At 38.2% G+C, this 25,721-nt stretch overlaps 1 protein-coding gene and 1 pseudogene across 2 annotated transcripts in view; one reads left to right on the forward strand and one right to left on the reverse strand.

The window, feature by feature from the left end:
- Window positions 1–242: 242 nt before the first annotated feature.
- IPO7 (importin 7) overlaps window positions 243–25,721 on the reverse strand; it is a 61,609-nt gene continuing 36,130 nt past the window's right edge. The window contains exons 11-25 of the mRNA XM_079787109.1: window positions 24,519–24,595; window positions 24,015–24,131; window positions 20,233–20,322; window positions 19,013–19,178; window positions 18,673–18,833; window positions 14,895–15,023; window positions 11,895–11,961; window positions 11,686–11,811; window positions 11,107–11,204; window positions 9,672–9,767; window positions 8,764–8,984; window positions 8,465–8,670; window positions 7,563–7,769; window positions 5,142–5,258; window positions 243–4,447 (exon numbers count right to left, since the gene is read on the reverse strand). Of these exons, the coding sequence (XP_079643235.1) occupies window positions 4,350–4,447; window positions 5,142–5,258; window positions 7,563–7,769; window positions 8,465–8,670; window positions 8,764–8,984; window positions 9,672–9,767; window positions 11,107–11,204; window positions 11,686–11,811; window positions 11,895–11,961; window positions 14,895–15,023; window positions 18,673–18,833; window positions 19,013–19,178; window positions 20,233–20,322; window positions 24,015–24,131; window positions 24,519–24,595 (1,976 nt within the window). The 3' untranslated portion in view covers window positions 243–4,349. The remainder of the gene's footprint in view (window positions 4,448–5,141; window positions 5,259–7,562; window positions 7,770–8,464; window positions 8,671–8,763; window positions 8,985–9,671; window positions 9,768–11,106; window positions 11,205–11,685; window positions 11,812–11,894; window positions 11,962–14,894; window positions 15,024–18,672; window positions 18,834–19,012; window positions 19,179–20,232; window positions 20,323–24,014; window positions 24,132–24,518; window positions 24,596–25,721) is intronic.
- LOC307108861 (large ribosomal subunit protein uL22-like) lies at window positions 19,199–20,221 on the forward strand (annotated as a pseudogene). The gene has a single exon. The product of its transcript is annotated as a large ribosomal subunit protein uL22-like (transcript).

Here is a 25,721-nt window from a genome sequence, read left to right on the forward strand (position 1 = left end):
GTGACGTAGTTGCTTATGTAGGTGGGTTCCGACTTACGGTGAAAATCGCGTTGTCGCGCCCGTGGAACAGATCTCCAACATAACCTGAGGACCTACTGTATATGCTTAAAGCCGTGGTCGGCAAACTGAGGCTTGCGAGCCACACGCGGCTCTTTGGCCCCTTGAGTGTGGCTCTTCCACAAAATACCACGGCCTGGGCAAGTCTATTTTGAAGAAGTGGCATTAGAAGAAGTTTGTTTAAAAAAAAAAAATGGACTCTCAAAAGAAATTTCAATCGTTGTACTGTTGATATTTGGCTCTGTTGACTAATGAGTTTGCTGACCATTTGCTTAAAGCATTATGCTAGATCTTCCCAGAGTCATATTAATACAATTCTCAATAAATTTTTCTTTATGCTTGCCTCAGGGACTATATCTGGGGGTGAATAGTAGCATATAACCAACTAGAGGGCCTGGTTCATGAAATTCGTACGTGGGGGAGATGGGAGAGAGGTGGTGGTGGTGGTATCCCTCAGCCTGGATTGCGAGAGGGCGTAGGCCAGACCAAGGACCCATGGCATGTCCAGCCCATCTTACTCAGTCTAATCGGCCGGACCCCAGCAGCAAGCTAACCTACTGGGCAGAGCGTCTGCCCCCTGGTGGCTAGTGCACCTTATAGTGAGCAGTTGAGCAGCCTTAGCATATCACGCTTTGGTTGAATGGACAACTGGCCATTTAACGTATTAGGCTTTTATTATATAGGATTATATAGGACTAGAGGCATGCACTGGTGGGATCCCTCTGGGCGGCCTGCAGGGATTGGGTTGAAACCTGCAGTCCAACGCCACCTGCTGCTTCCACTCATCCCTGTCCCACTGTGCTTGCCGCAGGTTCGTGCCCAAACAGTCCCTATTATGAGAGGCTCATGCTGCTGCAGCAGCGCTTGCCAGCCATGAGCCCTGTGTCCCAAGGGGAGTGGCCTGCGGGATTAGGCTGAAACTGGTTCTCCAACATCCCCTGATTGCGAGAGGGTGCAGGCCAGGCTGAGGGACCCTACCAGTGCATGATCAGGCCAGGGAGAGACTGCGGGAAGGCTCCAGGGCACGTCCAGCCCATCTTGCTCAGTCCCGATTGGCTGGACCCCAGCAGCAAGCTAACCTACCGGCCAGAGCATCTGCCCCCTGGTGGTCAGTACACATCACAGTGAGCAGTTGAGCATCCTTAGCATATTATTAGCATACTAGAAGGTCCGGTGCACAAAATTCGTGTACTAGGGGTGAGGAAAGTCCCTCAGCCCAGCCTGCACCCTCTCCAATCTGGGACCCCTTGGGAGACATCCTTCTCACAATCTGGGACTGCTGGCTCCCAACTGCTTGCCTGCCTGATTGCCCCTAACCGCTTCACTCTGCCAGCCTGATTACCCCTAACCACTCCCCTGCCGGCCATCTTGTGCGAGGGTTTGAGGGTCAATTTATATATTACTTCTTTATTATATAGGATTATACTTTGGTTGTTCTGCTGTTAGGTCTATTTGCATATTACCCTTTTATTATATAGGATAGGGCTGTGGTTTGATCAATCCTGTTTTTTGTTGTTTTTGAGAGGAGAAACATTGACATGAGAGCAAAATATCAATTGGCCTTCTGCACGTGCCTCAAACAGCAATCAAACTTGAAACCCAGGCATGTGCCCTGACCCAGAAATCCAACCAGCGACCTTTCCATGCACAGGACAACCCCCAGCTGAGCCACAGTGGCCAAGGTAGATCAACCCTGCTCTATACTCTAGTCTTTTCTGGAGGTGAACATAGCAGTCACCATTTGATAACCTGCAGAGAAACAAATAAACTTCCTTTATTTAATACTGATAAATTAATAAGTTTTTAAAAGCTTATGTTTACAAAAAAGACTATACGCTGTCAACCTCTAAAAAAACAAATACTGAAATCCATACAAAATCAGATTTCTATAAATTAAAAAATAAATTATAGGTTAGTGAAATTGTGGGAAAGACTATGTTAAATAAAATCTACATGCAACTAATTACATGTTTGTAAATACTCTAAAAATCTTCAAAAGTCCTACAACCTTACCTAAATCAAGATTCATAATCTATTAAGAAACTATAATTCAATGCGTAAGAAAAATAATCGAGGCATATATTAGATGCATTAGAAACTACCATTTGAACACTATTTAATATTAAATGTAGTTTAATTTTAAGGCCTTTAATTTCAGTTAAAATCCCTAAGTGGAAATTAGTTTGGATTGTCTGACAAAAGAAACAATAAAACTTGTTCTCAGAGACATACCAATACATTTTCTTGAAACATAAGCTCAGCAAATGAGAATTTTCATACTATGCACTGGAATAACTAAAACTTTTATTAGATATGATTTTCCAATAACAATGTGAAAACTGGAATTATCAGTTCAAAGAGCAGTGAAGTCTAGAATTTTAAAAAGTAGACTAAATATTAGGTAGGGGATAAAAGATAAAGGAAGACGAAAATGTTTAATACTATTCAATATCTCCCCTCTGTACACAATGTTTCATATATACAACTACTCCATTTTATTGATTTTATCTAATAGTGAAATCCCCTTAAGTTGCTTAGGGTATACAGATGGTGTCCAATTTTGGGGAAAAGAAACACTTGATTAACAGTTTTCACTCACACACTTTAGACAGACAATTCTTTTCTTTTTTTTTTTTTTTTGCAAGATTTTCATAGTAAATTCATAAATATAGGAAATACTTTCACTCCTTTCAGTGTTAAAATAGAAAACCAAACAGTGCCAACATTAATGGCTTAATTATTGGCATACAAGAAAAACACAACACCAATGAGTTTTCTTCATTATGCATTTTAAATATCAATAAATTTTCTAATCTGTTATAGATAACAGCATTTAGTAGTTTGAATTCATTGAGATGTTGCTTTCAATTTGAAATATTGTTGTATACATGTATATAAAAAATAACCCAATGTATGACCCATCTGACAGATGTTTAAGATCAATAAAGGCTTATTTTTTAACATGCAGTTAGGAGAGAGGGAAGCAAGCCAACCTCTCTACATTGTCTTGTTGCTGGCTTACTTTTGCAGTGGTATCAATAGTGGTTTTGGAGGGAACCATGTGCCATCAGCCTATCTATTTGAGATCAGATACCTCAAAAAGGGGTAAGGGGGGAGGATATGTATTGAATGTCAAATTTTAAAAGTGTGCATTTTGCACTCTTTCTAGGTATAGGATAAAAACAGGCCAATGAGGAAAAAGTTCTTATAATGAGGAAAACACTGCAATCAAATCAAGACATAATAGCCGAATTAAGTCCTTTTAATAGATTGCATATATCGATGGTTAGCCATAACTCTTGATAACTCTTTAAGAGTAGAACTTTATATCCAATTTACATGCTTCAAGTATTACCTTTCTTATTACAGTAAGGTCTTGTATCCAAATATCCACTTGTACACTGAGAGCTTTAAGAAAAGCAGGACACAGAGGGAATTGCCATTTTTTTAGCAGCAATGAAATATCATTATCCCCTTTTAACATACCGAATTCAAGTCACTATCAGAGGTGAGTGCACCACAAAGTCACCAGGTACAAAATTGCTAGTTCATTTTTAAATTAATAACTTGAAATTACCCCTGCCCCCCCACCCCATTATATCCCTTCTTTTTATAAACAGCAAACATTTTGCTATTTTATACATAGGCTAGCAGGCTTGTTTCAATATGAAAGTGCTAATTCATTTACAGATTTTTAAAAATCAGTTATGTAGTGCTACAATAAATGTCCAATAATCTACATAGGAACAATCTTTGATGAGTGAAAAGATGAAAATGGAATAAGGTTGTCAATTACCTTATATATGGAGAATAGATACCCGGCGATGAGGAAGAGACAGAAATCGGACAAATACTCATAGGCGTAGAAATTACATCTACCTTTTGAGCTTATACTGTAAATGAGACAGTTTAAATAGTCCTGTAGCCCATGCCTATTTTTTCCTCAGAAAAAGAAAAGCTGCCTTCATGACATCCCCTCTTGTTTCATATTTCCACAGTGTCACTTGAATTTTCAGTCAGAATCTTACTTTCTTCAAAAAATAAAGGAAATACCCCCCTCCAAGTTGCCTCCCTCCCCCCACAAAATCCCTCTGGTTTCCTTTTCAGTGCCAAGTTCCATGATCAGGTCTGACCTCCTGTTGTTTTTTTGTGTATTTTTTTGGGTGGTTTTTTTTTTGTCCATCTATTGATCAATTAGTTTAGAGTGGATAACATGAACCAGTTCTGAAACCGCTACTAGGAGGAACACAAGCTCATCACTACAATCACACAGCAGGAAAGAAAGTGGTAACTCAGTTCATCCCTGGTGCCGGGCCTCCAAAATTGAAAGAACTTGGCACAACTGGAGCACTGAATTTGTATCCTCCATGCTTCTCAATCATTTTGGATTCTAGAAAACAAATAAGTGGTAATTTAATAGAACATGTGATCATCTTACTACTTTGGAGAACAAAGTTCCAAATTTAGAGTATCCTCTAAAATGTCCTTAAATTTTTTAAAAAAATATGTATATATAGATTTCAGAGAGGAAAGGAGAGGGGGAGAGAGATAGAAACATCAATGATGAGAATCATTGATCAACTGCCTCCTGCAAGCCCCACACTACGGATGGAGTCCACAACCCAGGCATATGCCCTGGTGGTGAATCGAACCGTGACCTTCTTGTTCACAGGTCAACACTCAACCACTGAGCCATGCTGGCCAGGCGAAAGTGTCCTTTTTTGAAATGCATACGTGCTAGAATGTTTAAAGATAAAGAGATAAGGTAATGTCTAAAGAGTTGTTTCCATAACTTTTAAATTTTTTTACACTTTTAATAAGATTTTCAACTACAAGCCATCACTATGTGCTTGAGCAAACGTAAAGCTTCTGCACACTGAAAGTAGTCTTCAACTACACTTAAAATCAATAAAGTAGCCAAACACAAAATTCATTTCATTTAATTTCATTCCTTCCGCTTAGAGTGGATTCCTTTCACCAACAACTGGAGCATTTACATAGCTGAAAATAATTTAATATAAAATTTCAAACCTATATCAAGTCATGAACTGCATTCAAGAGGGGTTATGGTCAAATTAACATACCATGGGCAGCCCTTCTTTGATCAGCCAGAGTTGCTATATCCTGTAACTGTTTTCTTTGTTCTTCATTAAGACCATGAGTCAGAGCCTGATACCACACAGGATTACGATTTTGTATAGCTATCAAAAAGAAACAAAACGGGGAAATGGAAATAGTAAGAGACCTGGTAGTTCCTTTCTAGTTTGTCCCCTGAACTCCACCTCCAGTACTAAAATTCTGATCTATTTTATATTCCCTCAACAGTAATTTTAAATTACTTGTGAAACAAATGATATAGGGAGAAAAAATTCTGGTTTAGCATTTATGCCTTAAAAAACCTAATCATTCTCATAATTCATCTCTAGCAAATAAGGACTCAGAACCTAAACCAGTTCTCATACAATAAGTAACAAATTAGGAAAAGTTTAGAGATAAAATTAACACAACCCACTTAAAAACAAAACAAGAAACATTAAGTAGATGCATATAGAGGGTGAATGGTACAAAATAAATACATCATTTCTTTCTTTATTGCCTATTCAAAAACCTCTCTTAAACACATCTAGTGTCTTTCAATAGAAAGCTCTATAGGATTTAAGTAAAAATCGATGTTCACACTTACATCGACCAGCTGCCTCCTGCACACCCCCCACCGGGGATGTGCCCGCAACCAATGCACATGCCCCTGACCGGAATCGAACCTGGGACCCTTCAGTCCGCAGACCGACGCTCTATCCACTGAGCCAAACCGGTTTCGGCGATGTTCACACTTTTAATATTATTGTCTAAATAATGGTCAAACTCAATCTGTGACAAAGGGAGAATGAATTTTCCCATCATGTCACAAGACCAGGTATAAAAACCTCACAATGCTTGAAGAAAACAGGCATTAGATAAGTTGATATATAATGGTAGCAAATCTGACCATGTATTTCCCTATTTCAATTAAATAGCTATACAAGAGGCATGTGCGTGGTGAGACATAAAATAAGAGAAAATGTTCTCTATAAAGATTTTTAAAGATTATTTTTTTATGGAGTAATTTCAAGAATGAAAATAGATTCTCTCATATACTAGTTGTGCCAGGAATTTTGTGGGGAAAATCTGTCATTCCATCACACAAATTTATATTTCTACTTTAGAGCATTTACTGTGCACTAGAGGTAGTATAATCCCTTAATACTTTAGGGATTAACATGTGTTTAATTCTATAAAGTATAAAACCATGGATAAAAAGCAAGCAAGTAGTTCTTGGTACCTCAATCCATTTTTGCTGCCTGTTTCTGCAACCTTGTATCAAAATTACTTTGTCATGGGCTTAAAAAACTAATGCCTTGGTTATGAGAAAACTTATTCTACGTCAAAGTTCATAATGCACAGGAATGATACATAGCGCAATAGTTAACTCTGGGAGAAAAGGGTATTTCAAACATGCCAATTTTAACTTCTAAGCTGAATGATGGGACACAGATATTATATTTTGTTGAAATCCAAGTACATGATGATAAATAAGGAAAAAAAAGGGGGGCACCAAATAATCTGTAGCCATCCATACTGTGACACAGGAAAAAAGGAAAAGGGATGCCAATGCCATCTAAAATAATAAAAGCGTAATATGCTAATTAGACCAGACATCCTTCCTTACGGATGAAGCTGCGGTGGGCGGGGCCACAGCAGAGGCCCGCAGCCACTGTGTGTGGGGGAGGCGAGGCCGAGCCCCTTGCACGAATTTCATGCATCTGGCCTCTAGTTATTTATAAACTGTCCAATTCTCAGACAGCTAAGTGTGGATTTGGCTGGGAAGATACACAAACACAAGAGTGAATACTTCTGGGGTAAGCTGGGAGGCTAGAAATCAGAAGTGGGAAAGAGGAAGTATCATCGTATAAACTTTTTGAACTGCACTATTTTCCTTTAATATTCATGTTTCAAAATTATAATCTAAATAAAAATAATAAGATAAAGAAAACGTTCTCAAACTACAGCAACAGTAGAAATAACTTTGGTTACTTTGCCTAACAATCCTAAATCATATTCTATTGGGTTTGATATACAGTAGGTCCTCAGGTTACGTCAGCGATCAGTTCCTACGGCACTACTAATACGGTTTTCGCCATAAGTCAGAACCCACCTACACCATTCACATGGAGCACATACACAGCAGTAATGAAGTGAAACAGTAAAAAAAATTTAAAAGATAACAATTCCTGACCTTTACTTGTGGTAAATAAATAATAAAAAACAAAGCACATATGTACGTATGTTGAAATGATGGAACTTTTTTTTATAAATAAATGGGAGATGGCGATATAACCATGAACGTTGAATCCGACGTAACCCGAGGACTGCCTGTAGTCAAATCCCTTTAAGGGACAGGTCTAAGAACGGATGGGTTCACGGAAATTAATATTAGAAGTATATAAATTACATAAGACATAGCTTACTTTGAAATATAGCTTTAAATATTTGATACTCATCAACAGGGTTATCTTCATCATCAATGATTGTGGAATAACCTTCCAGAGCAGTCTCCTCAGCATCGTTTTCTTCCCATTCGTCATCATCTCCATCTTCACCTGCTTGCTTAGCCAGAATCTCTAAGTATTCTTGACCATCTTCATCAATGTCATCTTCATCACTCCCCAGTTCTTCTGCCAAGCCATAAAATAGGCCCTTTTGTTAATATTGCAATATTTTGTTACTCAGCGAACTGACAGTGATAACAGTAAACTGCAAATCCTAATTGAATAAATTCAGGGAAGAGTTCCAGGAATTGGTGTTTAGGTATGTGTTCAGCAATAAATAGGAAAAAAACTCTCACAGGAATACAAGAAACCTAACCACAACTCTTAGTAATATTAGAGATTTGAAAAATGACTGCATAATGAGATTCAGCACTTGGTATACCCTGAGCCAAAAGACGATATACCAAACCAAACACTAATAGTCATGTAGTTTATATTACATCCACAGAAAACGTTTTGCAAGACTTTTTAATGGCTAAATTACTAAATAATAAAAGACAAAAATGGCAATTGTTACGTTATTTTGGAACCTTATAATTTCTCTTTTTTTTTCCTTATAATTTCTCTTAACCAACATTCTATTAATTTACTGAGAACCATAAATGCCTAGAAGTCCTTTATGTGCTGAAGATATAGCTGAGTTCCTGCCTTCTTACATTATACCTTAGTGGGAAGGTAAGACTGTTTTTCTATGAATAATGGAAATGAAAAAATTTGGCTATGATTTCACATTTCTTTAGAAGAAGGGTTAATAAAACAAGTTAAGTCTAGTGATATTTCTAATTAGGTAAGTTTGGCTTCCTCTGTCCCAAATCTCTTACCCGTTTCATCATCATCATCAGCTTCATCATCGTCATCACTGTCATTTTCATGTTCTGCATGGCAAGCATATGCTCTTTTTAATCCATTAAATAAAAGGATAAAAGCTGGCAAAATCTGTCCAGAAACCTGGTTTAAAACTTGTGGTATCTGTTCCATATCAATAAGAGCACACAGGCCCAGAACACACATCTTTCTGTCATGTAGCCTAAAAAATAAAATAAGGATATTTTCTTTTTTTCTTAATAAGTAGAGTTCCTTACAAAGTTAAGTAAGTAAATATCCATTATATACCACTCACCCCAAGAAACAATCAACATCATTAAGCCACTGTGTAATAAAATGATTTGTAACTGGTTCAACGTTATTAGGGAAGCGAAGATTTTCTAAGGTATTAAGAAGGAGGTGTGGATTATAATACAAAGCTGCAATGGCAACTTGCAGGCACATTGTTCGAAGTTCACTTGTCTTCACTTCTCTTGTCAGTCTCTCTAACGCTGCTTCCACGAATAAGGGAATGCACTATTAAGAAAGGAAAATATTCCAAAATTACAAACTAACAGCAATCTAATTATCCTACCCATATTAACTTACTTGTTCCCCCATTACACCCCCTTTCCCCATTAAATGTTACAATCGTTTTTTTGTTGAGGCATTTCACTGGGAAATCTAATTTTAGAGAGAGCTAAGTCATCACCGAATTAGAGTCTCACCAGCAATAGCTATTATGGATTCACAATACTCCAACTGGCTAACCTTACCATGGCAATAATTTCTGCAATATATACATGTATCAACTCATCACATTGTATATCTTCAACTTACACAATGTTATATTTCAATTATATCTCAATAAAGCTGGGGGAAAATTCTTATTGAAACTGACTGTGGAAATTTAATGACTAAATGTATTTTATTGAAAAGTAATAACATAGCAAGCAATACTATCACAACATACTATAAGAAAATCTAGTCAAAACTTACCTTGCATGATAATAAGTAGCCATAAAACTTGCCAGTCATATTGAACACATATATGTATTAAACATGATCATTATATATTTGTTAAATTTTAAACCAATTTATCTAGGTGTCATAATAAACAACAATGTACAGAATATGTAACAAATGGCCAAAAAGAAAAAGTGGAGGGAAAGATTTCCTCTCTGAAGCCTCACATCCAAATCATTAATAGTTAGCCTTACTGACCTGGTCAATGCCACGCCCTTTGCACTGTAGAATGATGACCTCTAATAATTTTGCTGCATGACACTCTGCATCTTCTCCTGCAACCCCTGTAAGAACCTGATCAACACAATATAAATTGAAGTAAGGCGTCATGAAACTTTACAATCTGAGAATTTCTGTCCTGTCTTCAGTCTCTGGAGTATTTAAAATACTCTAAATATGAATGATTGCAATATTCAGACTGTAATCTAAAGCACCTGGGAGGATGTGCAGTTTTTTTGTCATATTCTAGTAATATGGATCTTGGTCTACATAATCGAAGCTCCTCCCCATAGTGCCATTCCAAACAGTAGCACATTGACAACCACTACTTTTCATAGGAACATGCCAAAGGACCCTACCTTTCTCAGGGATATCTGGCTGTTATATAAAGAACTACAAAAAAACTAAGCTGATATTGTTAAGAAAATCTTTTCTCTACACAAGACTCAAAAATAAAAAGTACTGTGTGGGACAGGAAGAAGCAAGAGGCAGACAAGAAATGTCCCCAGACAAGAAATAAAAACCATGGAGTAGGTGTGCTCGTTAGTACTAAAGGGCTGAAAATGTTAATGACTGTGTTCTGGAATATGATGGCGTAGATATCTATTCCCAGAATATTAACATGATAATAGTACTACTGGCAATAAATATTAAATAACAAGTAGATGATTATTTTGTGACTAAATTGTCGGAAAGGAAATGAGGACAAGCACATCTAAAAACTTCATGGAGCAAAATGATTTTTTAAATGCCTAATGTTAAACAGCCTGCTGCCTCTTAACAAGCACTTTTAGAAAATTAAATGCTATCAATTATAGTGACTTTGATATTAAAGAACCCCAATTCAAGTATTTTATTCCCTCTAACTGAAGAAAAACATTTTTTTAAAAAAACATTCATCATAAATTTAGCTTATACTTTTTCCAAGAAATGACACAGTACTTTTGACTTTATAACAAACCCTCACATATTACAATCTTGCTATTTACTAAATAATTAGTGTATAGCCTCCATAAACCCACTGACCCCAGAAATTTTCTTTATAAAATATCTGTAATGATTCCTGATCCTTTCAAAAATATCTCAAGTTTTAGATACTCTCCTTCTTTGGATTCAAAGCCTAGAAAAGGACTAGGCTAAAGTTAAGCTCCAAGCACTCTGAAAAATCAGAAACATTTATAACTCTAATTAAATGTCAGTGGACAGACGGAAGGCAAATAATTATCAAAGCCATTAAGTACTATGGCATCTAAGGAATCAAGGTCCTATTTAGTTTAAACTTTTAAAGGCCTTATTCTGTTAGACCCATATAATCTGTTTGCCATAATGTGGTATCATGTAGCTTAACAATTTTATACTTTTTATAGCACCAGCTTCATGACATACGTTCTTCTATTAATTAAAAATGACCTACCTTTTTGCACATACTGTATATCATTTCAAGATACTTGGTATCAGATAGAAGTGTGTCTGTATCAACTGTCACATAATTATGAAGCAGAGGCATCATATCTGTATTAAAAAGCACCAGTTAATTACCTTTACTAATATAAATACTTTGGTTTGGAAAAATCTCCTTAGAAAAAGAAAGCAAATCTGAGGTTGTTTTTTCTGTAACATTTGCTTTTAATTAAGGTATATTTATTTATAATTAGATGTAGGAATGAACCATTATTAAAGTGAATTCCTTTATAGTTAGTAGTTAAAACACAAAGATTATATAAAGAATATGGACAGGGAGCCAGTGGGTGAGAATATGTGTTAAAAGGAAAACACACACACACACACACACACACACACACACAAAAACACACCACCAAAACACTAAATAACTAAATCAAAATATACAACGCTATGAATCCTTGAGCATTAACTGGTATTGATAATTTATCCAAACAAATTGTGCACTTAGAATATTCAAAAGTGCATGTTCAATTGATATACATTGAAATGGAAAAAAATCTTTAAGTATTTCTATGATGATTTAACTTACCTGTAAAGTAATCAAAGCCATCTTGTTGAAAAACCTCAAATACCAGAGGTAGAAGCTGCCACATCTGTGGAGACACTTGTTGACATGTTAAACTATGTGCTAAAGAGAAGATCTCCTCATAGAATTCTAAAAGAGAACATGGAGACATTAGTATAATGCTTGCTGATGTGAAATAGCAGTAAATTCTTACCACAACTAGAGGTATATACCTAAGACATGCTGTTGTAAAACAGTTCCAATGACCTGTAAGCAGATTCCCTCAAGCTGCTGAGTTATCTAAAAGAAAAGGGAAAAAAAATTACATGGAGGAATCACAGCACACTGAATTACTGAGCAATGTATAATGTAATTCAGTGTATTAAAATATAAAATCAGTATTGTTAAGAAATCATTTTAGGTCTCTGCGCTGAAATGATTCACTCATAATATGACAATGTTGTGAACCATAACAATGAGACAAACACAAGGAATAACATGTAGTTTACCCAAAAAAGGAGCCACATTCTGTACACAGACTTTAAATCCTTTTGTGTGTAAGTATTAATTCAACCCAGATATAACTGAAAAGTCACTGTCAGTGACTTACAGAACAATTATTTGAAAGAAAACATTATTCTAACCACTTTCAATAATTCTTAAATCATCTCCACTTATATAATTATAGTAGATATAGAGAACCAGGCCCCCAATCATATAAGACAGAAAATGCAAGTTCTTTTTAATTGTTAGTGTGGTCTTCAATTGGATCCCAAATACCTGAAATACATCAGAATGTTTATAAAAGCGAAAGGGGAAATAAGATAAAAATTTACTAATCAGATATAAAAAAAAGAACATCCATCTCAAATACATATTATGCTTAATACATTTTCTTCAACTATAGTAAACAATTGACTTGCTAACCATAAATTAGCTTAACTATATGGCTTCTGCCTATCTACTATTTTCAAGAATAAAAAATAGTTTATTAAAATCTGATGTTGCAAAAGGCAATTTGTAGATAATCTGAAAACATAATTTGTGGATATAAATATCTACATTGGAATTAAAACAGCAAGTTCCCTTGATTACTTCTAAGGGAAGGAAATAGAGAAATGGGATTAGGAAGTGGTAACCCAAGAACTTTACATAAATCTGAAATTGCTTTTCTTACTGGAAATAAAGTCTAAAGGATATACTGTAAAATGTTAAAATCTAATACATTTAGGTGGTGGTTAAAGGATATTGGGTATAGTTTTTCTCTGTATATTTCTTTTCTGTATATACTAGAAGCCCAATGCACGAAGATTTGTGCAGAATGGGCCCTCCTTTCCCTGCCTGCTGGCACCGCCTTTCCGCTCCAGCCGTAGAGCCGCCTCTTTCTGTTCCGGCCCCACCTTCCCACGCTGCCCAGAGGCCCTGAGCGGCTGGGGCTGTGTGGAACGCCTGTGTCCTGCCCCGCCCCTGCCACTAGGTGCCTGCATATGCAAATTAACCCACCATCATTGTTGGGTTAATTTGCATACTCCTGATTGACTGGTGGGCATCGCAAAGGTACAGTCAATTTGCATCTTTCTCTTTTATTAGTGATTTCGAATAATTCCATTTGAAAAATTCATTTACATTCACACCTTTCTAAAAGATAACAATAAAAGAAAACTAGAAAGATGATGATGATGGTTGCACAACAATGTGAATGTACCTAACACTAATTAACTATACATGTAAAAATAGTTAAGATGGTCATTTTATCTTATGTGTATTCAACCATAGTTAAAAAAATTTTTTTTATTGATAAGAAACACCAAGTAGATTATATTTTCCTAGGAATCACCACACTTTTGGATCTGGGAAAGGTAACCTAAGAGGGAGTAAAAAATCCTCAGCCTTGGGGCAAAGATAGCCTATCTACACTAATAAAAGACAAACATGCAAATTACCATGACTCCGCTATGCCCAACAGCCAATCAGAGTGAGTATGCAAATTAACTTGAAAAGATGGCGGCAGCCCCGCCCCCCAGCCGCTCTGGGCCTGTGGGAGTCGGAGAAGTCCAGCGCCAGCGCCTGAGGCTGGCTGCAGCCAGGGAGACCAAGAAGCCGCCTGCCCCGTGATCCCAGGCCGCAGCCAGCAGCAGAAGCCTCACGTCTGCCTGCCCCACGTCCTGGGGAAGACAGAGAAACCAGGCCCCAGCGCCGGAGGTTGGCTGCAGCCCGGGAAAAGAAGCCGCCTGCCCCGTGATCCCAGGCTGCAGCCAACCGGAGAAGTCACCCATACTGCATCCCAGGGAAGACGGAAAAGCCGCTCGCCTGCGGTCCAGGCGCCAGCACCTGCAGCTGGCTACAGCCTGGTAGACGAAGAAGCCTCCCACCCCGCAGTCCCGGGCGCCAGCACTTGCGGCTGCATCCCAGGCGAAGCCACCTGCCCACCATCCCCTGTGGCTGCAGCCAACCTGGGCACCTATGGCTGACCAGAGGGAGGGAAGCCTGGATCCTGGGTGCCTATGGTCGGCTGGAGGAGGGAATCCTGGGTCCCGGATGCGGGGCTGAGGCAGATGTGGTTAGGGGCAATCAAGCTAGCAGGGGAGCAATTAGGGACAATCAGGCTGGCAGGCAGAAGCAGTTAGGGGCAATCAGGCAGGCAGGCGAGCGGTTAGGAGCCAGCAGTTCTGGATTGTGAGAGGAATGTCCAACTGCTGGTTATCCCGAGGGGTGCCAGATTGGAGAGGGTGCAGGCCAGCCTGAGAGACACTACCACCACACCCCCCCTCCCGCCGTGCACAAATTTTGTGCACCGGGCCGCTAGTATAATAAAAGCCTAATATGCGCATTGTCTGGTCATCCAGTCATCTGTTCAACCGATCAAAGCGTAGTATGCTAATGATATGCTAAAGGCTGTTCAACCACTCGCACTGACCACCAGGGGGCAGACAGTCGACCAGTCACTATGATGTGCACTGACCACCACAGGGCAGACACTCTGAATGCATGAATTTCGTGCACTGGGCCTCTAGTGGTAATATAAATATTGTGTTCCTTCTAATAGTAAGGAACCTAAAACAAGGTACTACTCTTATCCTTACAATAGGGAACTATTTAAAAGATGGCAGAATCAAGGTGCATGAGAAAATGACCAAAATTATATGTAAGAGCCATCCAAAAAACATAGAATAGTTGGTAAGGAATGGCTTGAAATAACCTAAAACCTTTACAACACTAGATCAATTTCTTACCTCTTTATGATCTTCAACTACACTAAGAAGTGTGTCAATCGTATTCAAGATCCCCATAGCAGTAACAGCTTTGTCATCACTTCCTTCTTCATCAGGCCCAGTCTGGATTACTTGATTAAATGTCATTGCCTAGATTAAAAAGAATATAATTTAGGTTTGCCGTTAAAACAGCATAAACATTTTTTGGTCTGAAACTTTTAATTTTAAAATGTTCTCACTGGGACAACACAAGCAATCAATGTTTCCAAACTGATCAGTAATAATTAAGAGCTTGGACACTATAATCAAATGGTACTTCTCTGTGAATTTCTGGGGGGACCTTAAACAAACTTACTTGACCTCTGTTTCCTGACATCTCATTTGGGAACTTCACAGAGAAACTGAAAATTAAATGAGGCAAGGAACAGAAACGGTTTAACCTTTTGCACTCGCTTGCTTTTTTCTCGAGCTGCTCTTGAAAAAATGACTATCTTCTATCTGACTTGTTAAGGAGGGTGGTTACATCTGGTTCGAACGTTTCCCTTCCATTGCATCCCTTTCATCCAAGGTAGAGATTTTCAACCCGTGCGCCACAAGAATTGTTAAAACATGCAATACCTGACTATTTAGTCAAGGATACTGATCTCTTTTTCCTTAGATAGTCAAATTTGAAAAAAAAAAAAAAATGACAACAGTCAATACAACAATAGCCATCTGGTATGAATTAATCAAAAGTATACCTACTTTTTTGTCAGATCGGCCAAAAATATATTTTTTTGGTGTGCTGCAGAATTTTAATAATTGGTTTATGTGCGCCATGAGATGAAAAAGATTGAGAATTGCTGATCTAAGATTGTTTCCTATACCACATTGAGAAAAGGGAAGCTGTTTTAAAACACTTCTCAGGGAAAAAGCAAACATTACTTTCTACTGAAGATGCAGGCGATGTATGACCTTCCATTGAATAGCGAAGGGGAGTAAAATATGCCATCCCAAAACACGCCACTTTGGCACATCGACTATTTTGAACTAAAGTTACCTGAAAAATAGCCAATGCAAAGGCATTGTGATCTGCCACGTCTCCCTGAAAGTCGGAAATCAATCTGCCCTGTGAAAGGTACCTCCCTGTTCCAGGGGTATTGATTATACTGGTGTATATTTTATTGAATAGACTTATCTTTACCCCACTGTATGTTCTTGCCTCCTTTGTCATATACTAATTGACCATAAAGACATGGGTTTATTTTTGGGCTCTCTAGTCTGTTCTATTGCTCTATATGTGTGACTTTATGCCAGTACTATCCTATTTTGATTACTATGGCCTTATAGTATAGTTTGATATCAGGTAGCATGATTTCTTTGTTCTTTCTCAAGACTGCTGTTGCTATTCAGGGTCTTTTATGATTCCATATAAATTTTTGGGATATTTGTTCTAGTTCTGTGAAATATGCCATTGGTATCTTGATAGGAATTGCATTGAATCTATAGAATGCTTTCGGTAATATGGACATTTTAATGAAGTTAATTCTTCCTACCCATGAACACAGCATATGCTTCCATTTATTTGTTATCTTCTACAATTTCTTTCTTCGGTGTATAATAATTTTCAAAGGACAGGTCCATTTACATCCTTGGTTATATTTACTCCTAGGTTGGTTTTTTTTCTTTGTGCAATTGTAAATGGGATTGTTTTCTTAATTTCCCTTTCTGATAGTTCATTATCTATACTAATAAAAGCCTAGGTGGTGTCTCGACCTCGTGTCATCACAAGATGGCCGCCCCCATGTTGTCACAAGATGGCCACCACAAGATGGCCGGCAGGGGAAGGCAGTTATGGGCGATCGGGACAGCAGAGGAGGGCAGTTGGGGGGGACTGGACCTAAAGGGGAGGGAAGTTGTGGGTGATCAGGCCGGCAAGGGAGGACAGTTGTGGGCGACTGGGCCTGCAGGGGAGCAGTAAGGGCAGGCGTCCTCAAACTACGGCCCGCGGGCCACATGCGGGTGTTTTTGCTGTTTTGTTTTTTTACTTCAAAATAAGATATGTGCAGTGTGCATAGGAATTTGTTCATAGTTTTTTTTTAAACTATAGTCCGGCCCTCCAACGGTCTGAGGGACAGTGAACTGGCCCCCTGTTTAAAAAGTTTGAGGACCCCTGAGTTAGGGGGTGATCAGGCTGGCAGACAGAAGTGGTTAGGGGCAATCAGACAGGCAAGCGGTTAGGAGCTAGTAGTCCCAGATTGTGAGAGGAATGTCCGAATGCCAGTTTAGGCCTGATCCCGCAGGGGTCCCTTTTACCTGATCCAGCAGTTGGATATCCCCTGAGGGGTGCAGGCTGGGCTGAGGCACACCCCCCCCCCCCAACACCACCACCAGTGCACGAATTTCATGCATCGGGCCTGTAGTTAGTATATAAAAATAAAACCAATTTCTGGACATTTTGCATCCTGCTACTTTACTGAATTCATTTATCAGTTCTCGTTTTTTTGGCTGAATATTTAGGGTTCTCAATATACAGTAACATGTCATCTGCAAATAATGATAATTTTACTTCTTCCTTTCCATTTTGGATGCCTTTTATTTCTTCTTCTTGTCTGATCACTGTGGCCAGGAATTCTAGTACTATGTTGAATAAGAGTGGTGAAAGCAGACATCCCTGTCTTGTTCCTGATTTTTAGGGAAATGGTTTTAAGTCTTGTCCATTGAGCATGATGTTGGTTGTGGGTTTGTCATATATGGCCTTTATTATGTTGAGTTATCTTCCCTCTATTTCCACATTGCTGAATTTATTTTATTTTAAGCATAAATGGGTGCTGGATTCACAACACTCTTTGCCTTTACTTAAATCCACAATGAATATCATGAGTTACTAGTAGAATCTTGAAACCTTAATACTTAGAAATATAAACTGTATAAAATAAACCTTTGTCTAGGGAAAAGGGATGGGTAATTGTACTTTCTATTACCTTTAAATAATTTACTTGGATCTCAGAAGATTGGGTCTATGTACAGTAAACAGACCATGTATAAAATAAGTGTTTAAACAAATTTCATTTTAACAACATCTAAAACTAGTATGTCTACTTCATCTTTAAGTTGTTCTAAAATATTCCAGTAAAACAGGCAATCATAATGCAGTGTGAGATAGCAGTTAAGAATGTGAATCGTGCCTAGCTGGCGTGGCTTATTGGTTGAGCATCGACCTAGGAACCAGAAGGTCATGGTTCAATTCCCAGTCAGGTCACATGCCTGGGTTTTGGGTTCGATCCCCAGTGTGGGGCATGGAGGAGGTAGTTGATAGATGTTTCTATCTTCCTATCCCTCGCCCGTTCTCTCCCTCTAAAATCAATAAAAAACATAAAAACTAGAGTGTCAGCCTGTGGACTGAAGGGTCCCGGGTTCAATTTTGGTCAAGGGCACATGCCTGGGTTGTGGGATAGATCCCCAGTAGGGGGTGTGCAAGAAGCAGCCAATCAATGATTCTCTCTCATCATTGATGTTTCTCTATCTCTCTCCCTCTCCCCCTTCCTCTCTGAAATCAATAAAAATTTATTTTTTAAAGAGATATGCACTGTAAAGACATACAGCTCAAATGTGAATTCTAGCCCCACCCATTCTAACTATGGGCAAGCTACTTAACCTTTTTATACTTCACACAGGATTGGATAAGAATTAAACAAGTTAAAGATATATATCCATATATTTATCAAGGGCTTACAGTGTTATCTGGCATACAATAAGCTCTGTGAAAATGCTTTCTATAAGATAAGTAATGCATGAATGATTGGTTCAAATAACATACCAAATGCTGTGTCATTTCTACTGCAATAGGAGTAACTTCTTCACTATACTCGCAGATCATTTTCTGAATTACATTGGTAAGATCATCGTTTTCTGTTTCTCTTATAATATGAAGAAGAGCTTGCATTACAGGTCTGATGAATGGTGTGATGTATTCTTTAGCTGTAAGAGTTGAAAAAAAAATTAGGCTAAAACTCCTTAAACCTGATACAACATGCACCAAATGGTAAAAAAGGCATACTTTCATATAAAAAGGAAGATTATGTGTCAGGTATCTAGGATTATACCTTGTACAGTTATGGGGGAAAAATGCTACACTATTTGAGATATAAACCCTTTACCTTTTTCTTGATTGCTGATTAACACCTGAAGTGCAATGGCAGCTTCCACTTTCACAGGCATTTCCCTATCATCAATTAGACATCTTCGTGTCAGCTCTAAGGCTGTTTGCAGGTTCTGATCACTTTTGAACTTAACTTCACAAAAATAGTGAAGGACCCAGCAAGCCTTTAAAAAAAAAATGCAGTAAGTTATTATAGATATTTTAAATTTCCAAAAGCTATATAGTATCTCTATTCACAAAATTCTGTATGGGAATTTGGAGGCTGGCCAGTGGTAAATTATGTCCAATGAGACAACACTAGACCAGTACTATGATCCCAACTTAATCTTTGGCTGCATGATGTTTGTGTGGATAGCAAGATCTGAATGCAAAACACAGACAGACACTGCTATCAGACACAGATGAAAACTATGCACACAGTACATCAGCCATTTACATAAGCTCTTCCCCAAAGTGGCCAGAGGTGACCTCTGAAAATGGTTCGCTATTCACTTGAATCAGAAAACCCCACAATATCATGCAAATCAAGAGGCTTAAATCTTTGTGTTTACTTTAAGAACATTCATGAAACCACCCAGGTCAAAGGTATATATATTTGAAAACCACCAAGTATATTAAAGATGTCACTTTAAAGAAGCAGTGTGTACCATTCCATCGTTACAATGGTGAAATTGGTAGATGTACCCAGGCAAAACAGTGGGATTGAACACAGGGTGGTGGCCCAAAAAGAGGGCTGAATTTTTGTTGCAAATGCTTAAAAATGCAGAGAGCAATGCTGAACTTTAAGGGTTTAGATGCAGATTCTCTAGTCATTGAGCACATCCAGGTGAACAAAGCTCTAATATGGGGTGTAGAATTTACAGAGCTCATGGGTGGATTAACCCATACATGAGCTCTCCCTGCCACATAGAGTGATCTTCACTGAAAAAGAGCAGATTGTTCCCAAACCAGAAGAGGAGGTTGCACAGAAGAAAAAAATATCCCAGAAGAAACTAAAGAAACAAAAACTCATGGTCCAAGAGTAAATTCAGCATAAAATAAATATGAATAAAAGTAAAAGCAGAAAGAAAAAAATTTACATAATATAGAAGTCAAAAATAAAATATGGCTTTAAAAATGAACATTATAAAGTTTTCATTTAAAAGTCCACAGAAGCAGCCATTCATTATAAGCATTATAAGACATAACTAAATAAATTAATACAGCATTAAAACTTACTCTTGCTCTCATGTAGCCTAGTTCACTGCTGAAGAGAGGGAATACATGATTCTGCAACATGTATTCCATCTGATCTTTATATATTTTTTTCTGTAAATATAAACAAAAATTATTTTTGAAAGAGTTCCAAATATAATAATCTCAAATGCCTGATACACCCAGTGTTAAAAATGACTATTGATGCTAAAACATATATTTACTCTGGTTCTTTGAACCCCAAGATCCACATCCAATTTTTTTATTTTCACACTACCATAAAAAACACACAGAATACTTTTTTTAACCTTTTTGTATTATTTGTTAAGAAAGCAATCGCACCAAGTCTTAGCAGCAATGGTGTTTGAGTAATGGTGTGTGGTTAATTTTATTCCTTACCTTATAAAACTTTTTTCTTATAAAACTATTATAATTTTTTAAAATCCCTGTAAAGATTCTAAATGAACTTAACATAGACTGAGAAACACCCTGCTTTCAAGGTAATAATCTGAATATCTAAAAAGATATCTGTATTTTCTAAAGAGTAAGATGTTTTAAAGAAAAGTTCATGGAATTGCATATTAACATTAAAAACTGATAAATACTAATAAAGCTATGAAGACTAATGAGACATGAGAACTAAATGCAATATGGGATCCTGGAATGATTGATGGACCAGAAAGGACATTAGTGAGAAATCTTATAAAATATGAAATGGGTCTATAGATTAGTTTGTTTCCTTTAAAAATATATTTTTATTGATTTTTTTACAGAGAAGAAGGGAGAGGGATAGAGAGCTAGAAACATCGATGAGAGAGAAATATTGATCAGCTACCTTTTGCACACCCCCCACTGGGGATGTGCCCACAACCAAGGTACATGCCCTTGACTGGAATCGAACCTGGGACCCATCAGTCTGCAGGCTGACGCTCTATCCACTGAGCCAAACTGGCCAGGGCTATAGATTAGTTTATAATATCAATATTAATTTCCTGGTTTTGAGAATTATGGCATAGCTATCTAAGATGTTAACATTAGTACCCTAACCAGTATGGCTCGGTGGATAGAGTGTTGGCCTGCGGACTGAAAGGTCCCAGGTTCGATTCTGGTCAAGGGCATGTATCTTGGTTGCAGGCACATCCCCAGTAGGAGGTGTGCAGGAGGTAGCTGATCAATGTTTCTCTCTCATTGATGTTTCTAACTCTCTATCCCTCCACCTTATTCTCTTTAAAAAAAAAAAAATCAATTAAAAATAAAGATGTTAACATTAGTGGAAGCTGGGTGAAGAGTAATGAGAACTATTTTTACAATTTTTCTGTAATCTAAAATTATCCTATATAATAAAAGCCTAATATGCAAATCAACCGAATAGCAGGATGTCAGGTAGCTATGACGCACACTGACCACCAGGGGGCAGATGCCAACACAGGAGCTGCCCCCAGCCCACAGGCCCCATGCCAGCCAAGGCAGGTGTCAGCAGGGGTCCCCTGATCACCCCACCGGTCACTCCACAGATCGGCCCTGTACGCTGGCCAGGCTTAGGGATCCTACCCATGCACAAATCTCGTGCACACGTTTAACCCTTTGCACTCGCTTGCTTTTTTCTCGATTCCTTTATTCTACTGCTAACCGTGTCGAGTCACACTCGACATCCGAGTGCAAAGGGTTAATAATAGTTAAAACAAAAAATTTGATCCAAGAGAATTCAGCCTTTTACACAAATAATTACTTTATGAACTAAGAAAAGGATGGCTGGACAGGTATAGTAAAGCTGAAAGATATACAAATATACCCACAAATTAACGGTAACCAATTCAATACAGCACCATATGGAACAAGGCTACTAGGAGTTGGGTGTATTGTGAACAAATATTTACTTACAATTTGAATAGGTCTCATTTATTAACTTTAAAATGAAAACAAATTCAGATCATATTTATGAAGAAGTCAGACAAACAAATTCAGATCATATTTATGAAGAAGTCAGTACAATTAAGTTGAGGATTCTAAAGATAAATCTAATCCAGTCATTCATTCTTTCCTAAAAAAATTTGTCACAGAAGCAAGATATTCTTCGACTGCAAATGCATTCATGTATATAAATTTCCTTGAAGGTCAATTATTTGAGAAGAAAAAAGCCCACTATTTTACAATTATCTTGCAGCATTAAAAAAACAACTCACATTAAAAGAAGCACTTTTAGCTCCTGCAACAAAAGAAAATATAAACTGGACATCATTTCAAAATCATATCAGAATGTATACCTTCAAAGGATACCATCAAGAAAATGAAAAGGTAACCCACAGAATGGCAGAAAATATTTACAAATCACATATATGAAAAAGGTACAGAACTCTACAATTCAACAACAACGTAATTAAAATTAGACAAAAGATTTACATAGACGTTTCTTTTCTTTTTATAAATAATTTTATTGATTTTTTTTACAGAGAGGAAGGGGGAGGGATAGAGAGTTAGAAACATCGATGAGAGAGAAACATTGAACAGCTGCCTCCTGCACACTCCCTACTGGATATATGTCCACAACCAACGTACATGCTCTTGACCAGAATCGAACCCGGGACCCTTCAGTCCGCAGGCCGATGCTCTATCCACTGAGCCAAACTGGTTAGGACTACATAGACATTTCCCCAAGGATATACAATGGCCAATAAGCATATAAAGATTCTCAATTATGCCCTAGCTGGTTTGGCTCAGTAGGTAGAGCGTCGGCATGCGGACTGAAGGGTCCCAGGTTCGATTCTGGTCAAGAGTACATGCCCAGGTTGTAGGCTCGATCCCCAGTATGGGGTGTGCAGAAGGCCGCCAATCAATGATTCTCATCATTGATATTTCCCTTTCTCTCTCCCTCTCACTTCCTCTCTGAAATCAATAAAAATATATTTAAAGATTCTCAATTATCATTCACTAGCAGCCCAATGCACGAAATTAGTACAAGGGGCTCCAAGGGCCGAGGCAGCCCCAGCTTCATCGTGAAGGACGTCCAATCTAATTAGCATATTACGCTTTTATTATTATAGATTAATCATCAGGGTGTTGTAAATTAAAAGCATAACGAGAAAACATCTGACACCAACTAGGATGGCTATATTAAAAAAAAAGGACAGATAATAAGTATTGGTGAGGACTTAGCAACTAGAACCTTCATACACTGCTGGTGAAAATACAAAATACAGCCAGACACTTTGGAAAAGTGGTAATTTCTCAAAAATTACCTGCAATTTGACTTCTAAGTTTGTATTACCCAAATGAAATAAAAAAATACGCCACACACACACACACACACACACACAAATGAGTAAAGTAAACAAATGTTTATAGCTCCATTGTTCATATAGTCAAAAGTGGAAACAATGCAAAGGTCCGTTAAATGATAAGCAAATAAGTAAAATGGGGTATATCAATAGAACTCCTGGGATATTATTTGGCAATAAAAAGGAATAGAAGTACTGTGACCTGTCACATTATGATGAACTTTGAACATATTTATGCTAAGTTTAAAAAGCCACCCATAAAGACCAAATGTTGTATCACTTCATTTACATGAATGTCCAGAGTAGGCAAAATTCATAGAGAAGACAAAAAATAGGTTAGCCATATCTTAGGGTTGGAAGGTCTCAGAGAAAATGGAGAGTAACTGCTAATAAATAAGATTCCTTTTTGGAATTCTGTGAATATAAGAAAAACCAATGAACTGTAAACTTTAAATGGGCCAATTTTATGGTGTGTGAATTGCATATCAATAAAACTGTTATCAAACTGTGCACACCCACAAAAAGAAATACCTTTAGAAGTATTTCAGCTAAAGAGCCAATCATATGCAGGGCTCCATCTTTTTTTCGAGGATCAGCATTTGGTTCTGTAAGAATCTGGTAGCAAAATCCCATAGTCTTTTGCAGTACCTATATTAAAAAGAGGAAATCCTTAAAAAACATTAATGACAAAAATGACTTACATACGGCTAACATTAAAAGCAGGGTATCTGGCCCGGCCAGCATGGCTCAGTGGTTGAGCATCAACCTATGAACCAGAATGTCACACAGTTCAATTCCCGGCCAGGGCACATGCCTGGGTTGCCGGCTGGATCCCAGTGTGGAGGGGGTGCAGGAGGCAGCCAATCAATGATTCTTATCATTGATGTTTCTCTCTCTCTCCCCCTTCCTCTCTAAAAACCAACTAAACATATTAAAAAACAAAACACATTAAAAGAAAAAAAGCAGTGTATCTGAACAAATTTTAAATATTAAAATTCATAAAAGCAAAAGTATTCCACACATTAAATAACCTACCTCTTTCCTCTTACTACAGGCAGTAAACAAAAGTGTCTGGGCAGCAGTGGTAGGAGAAATGAAATCTTCAAACACATCTAGAGAATAAATTTAAATACAGAAAAGAGTAATTTCAATTACTTCAACAAACACTGCCACGTAATTTATGTTGGTTAAAAAAAAAGGGGGGGGAGGAGGGAGAACCTTAAAATTTTGCTATATTTTGATGCAAGGTGAATTTGAAAATGAACCCAATCCTGGGTCCGTCACGACCAGAGGCTCGACCAACCAGAAGTCAGTACTGCAGTCACCACTGGGTTGCCGTGGTGACCCAGCACTGACTGCTACGGCAGCTGGTGCGGTGACCCAGCACTGACTACTGAGGGGGCTGCGAATCAGACCTGGAGAGAGGCCTGAAGAGAGAAGCAGGGTCTGATCCATAGCCTGTGTGGCAGCTGTTGATCAGCACTTGCCTCTCCCTCTCTCTCTCCGGGCCGGGCCAGCAGCCATGCCTCCATTTCTCTCCAGGCCTCCACCAGGGTTGCTGATCAGCCCCACCTTTCTAATCAGGCCCCTTTGATAGGCCCAGAGACGCTGACTGGCATAGAAACCGACCAATCAGAACTAAATTGGCCGGCAGAGGAGGGCAATTGGGGGCGAGATCAGGAGTGCAGGGGAGTGCAGTTAGGGATAATCAATCAGGCAGGCAGAGGCAGTTAGGGTCAATCAGGCCGGCAGGGAAGGGCAGTTGGGGGCGATCAGGCAGGTAGGCAGAGGAAGTTAGGGGCAATCAGGCAGACAGGCAGGCAAGTGGTTAGGAGCCAGCAGTCCCAGATTGTGAGAGGGATGTCCCCCCTCCATGCACAAATTTTGTGCACTGGGCTACTAGTTATCCATATAATTTTGTGAAAGCCTAATTCCATGTCTTTTCTGTACAAGATAAATGTTAATAATCCATCAATTTATCCTAATGATTATTTTCCTTCATACAAAACACTACTACTATGAGAATTCACAATAGGGTCACAAAAATACAAACTACTAAAAGTATATAAGATTCTTTGATTGAAACTTCATAAGAGATCTTAAAGCAGAGAATTCTGCTAAGCCATGCCCAGATTCCTGATTCCCAGAAACAGATAATTAATGTGTTATTTTAAGCCAATAAAAAACCACAATAACACAAAAAATAAGACTTTGCTAGGAAGAAGGACTAATACTCAA

This window comes from Cnephaeus nilssonii (genome assembly GCF_951640355.1).
Source record: "Cnephaeus nilssonii genome assembly, chromosome: 13".
Taxonomy (NCBI): Eukaryota; Metazoa; Chordata; class Mammalia; order Chiroptera; family Vespertilionidae; genus Cnephaeus; species Cnephaeus nilssonii.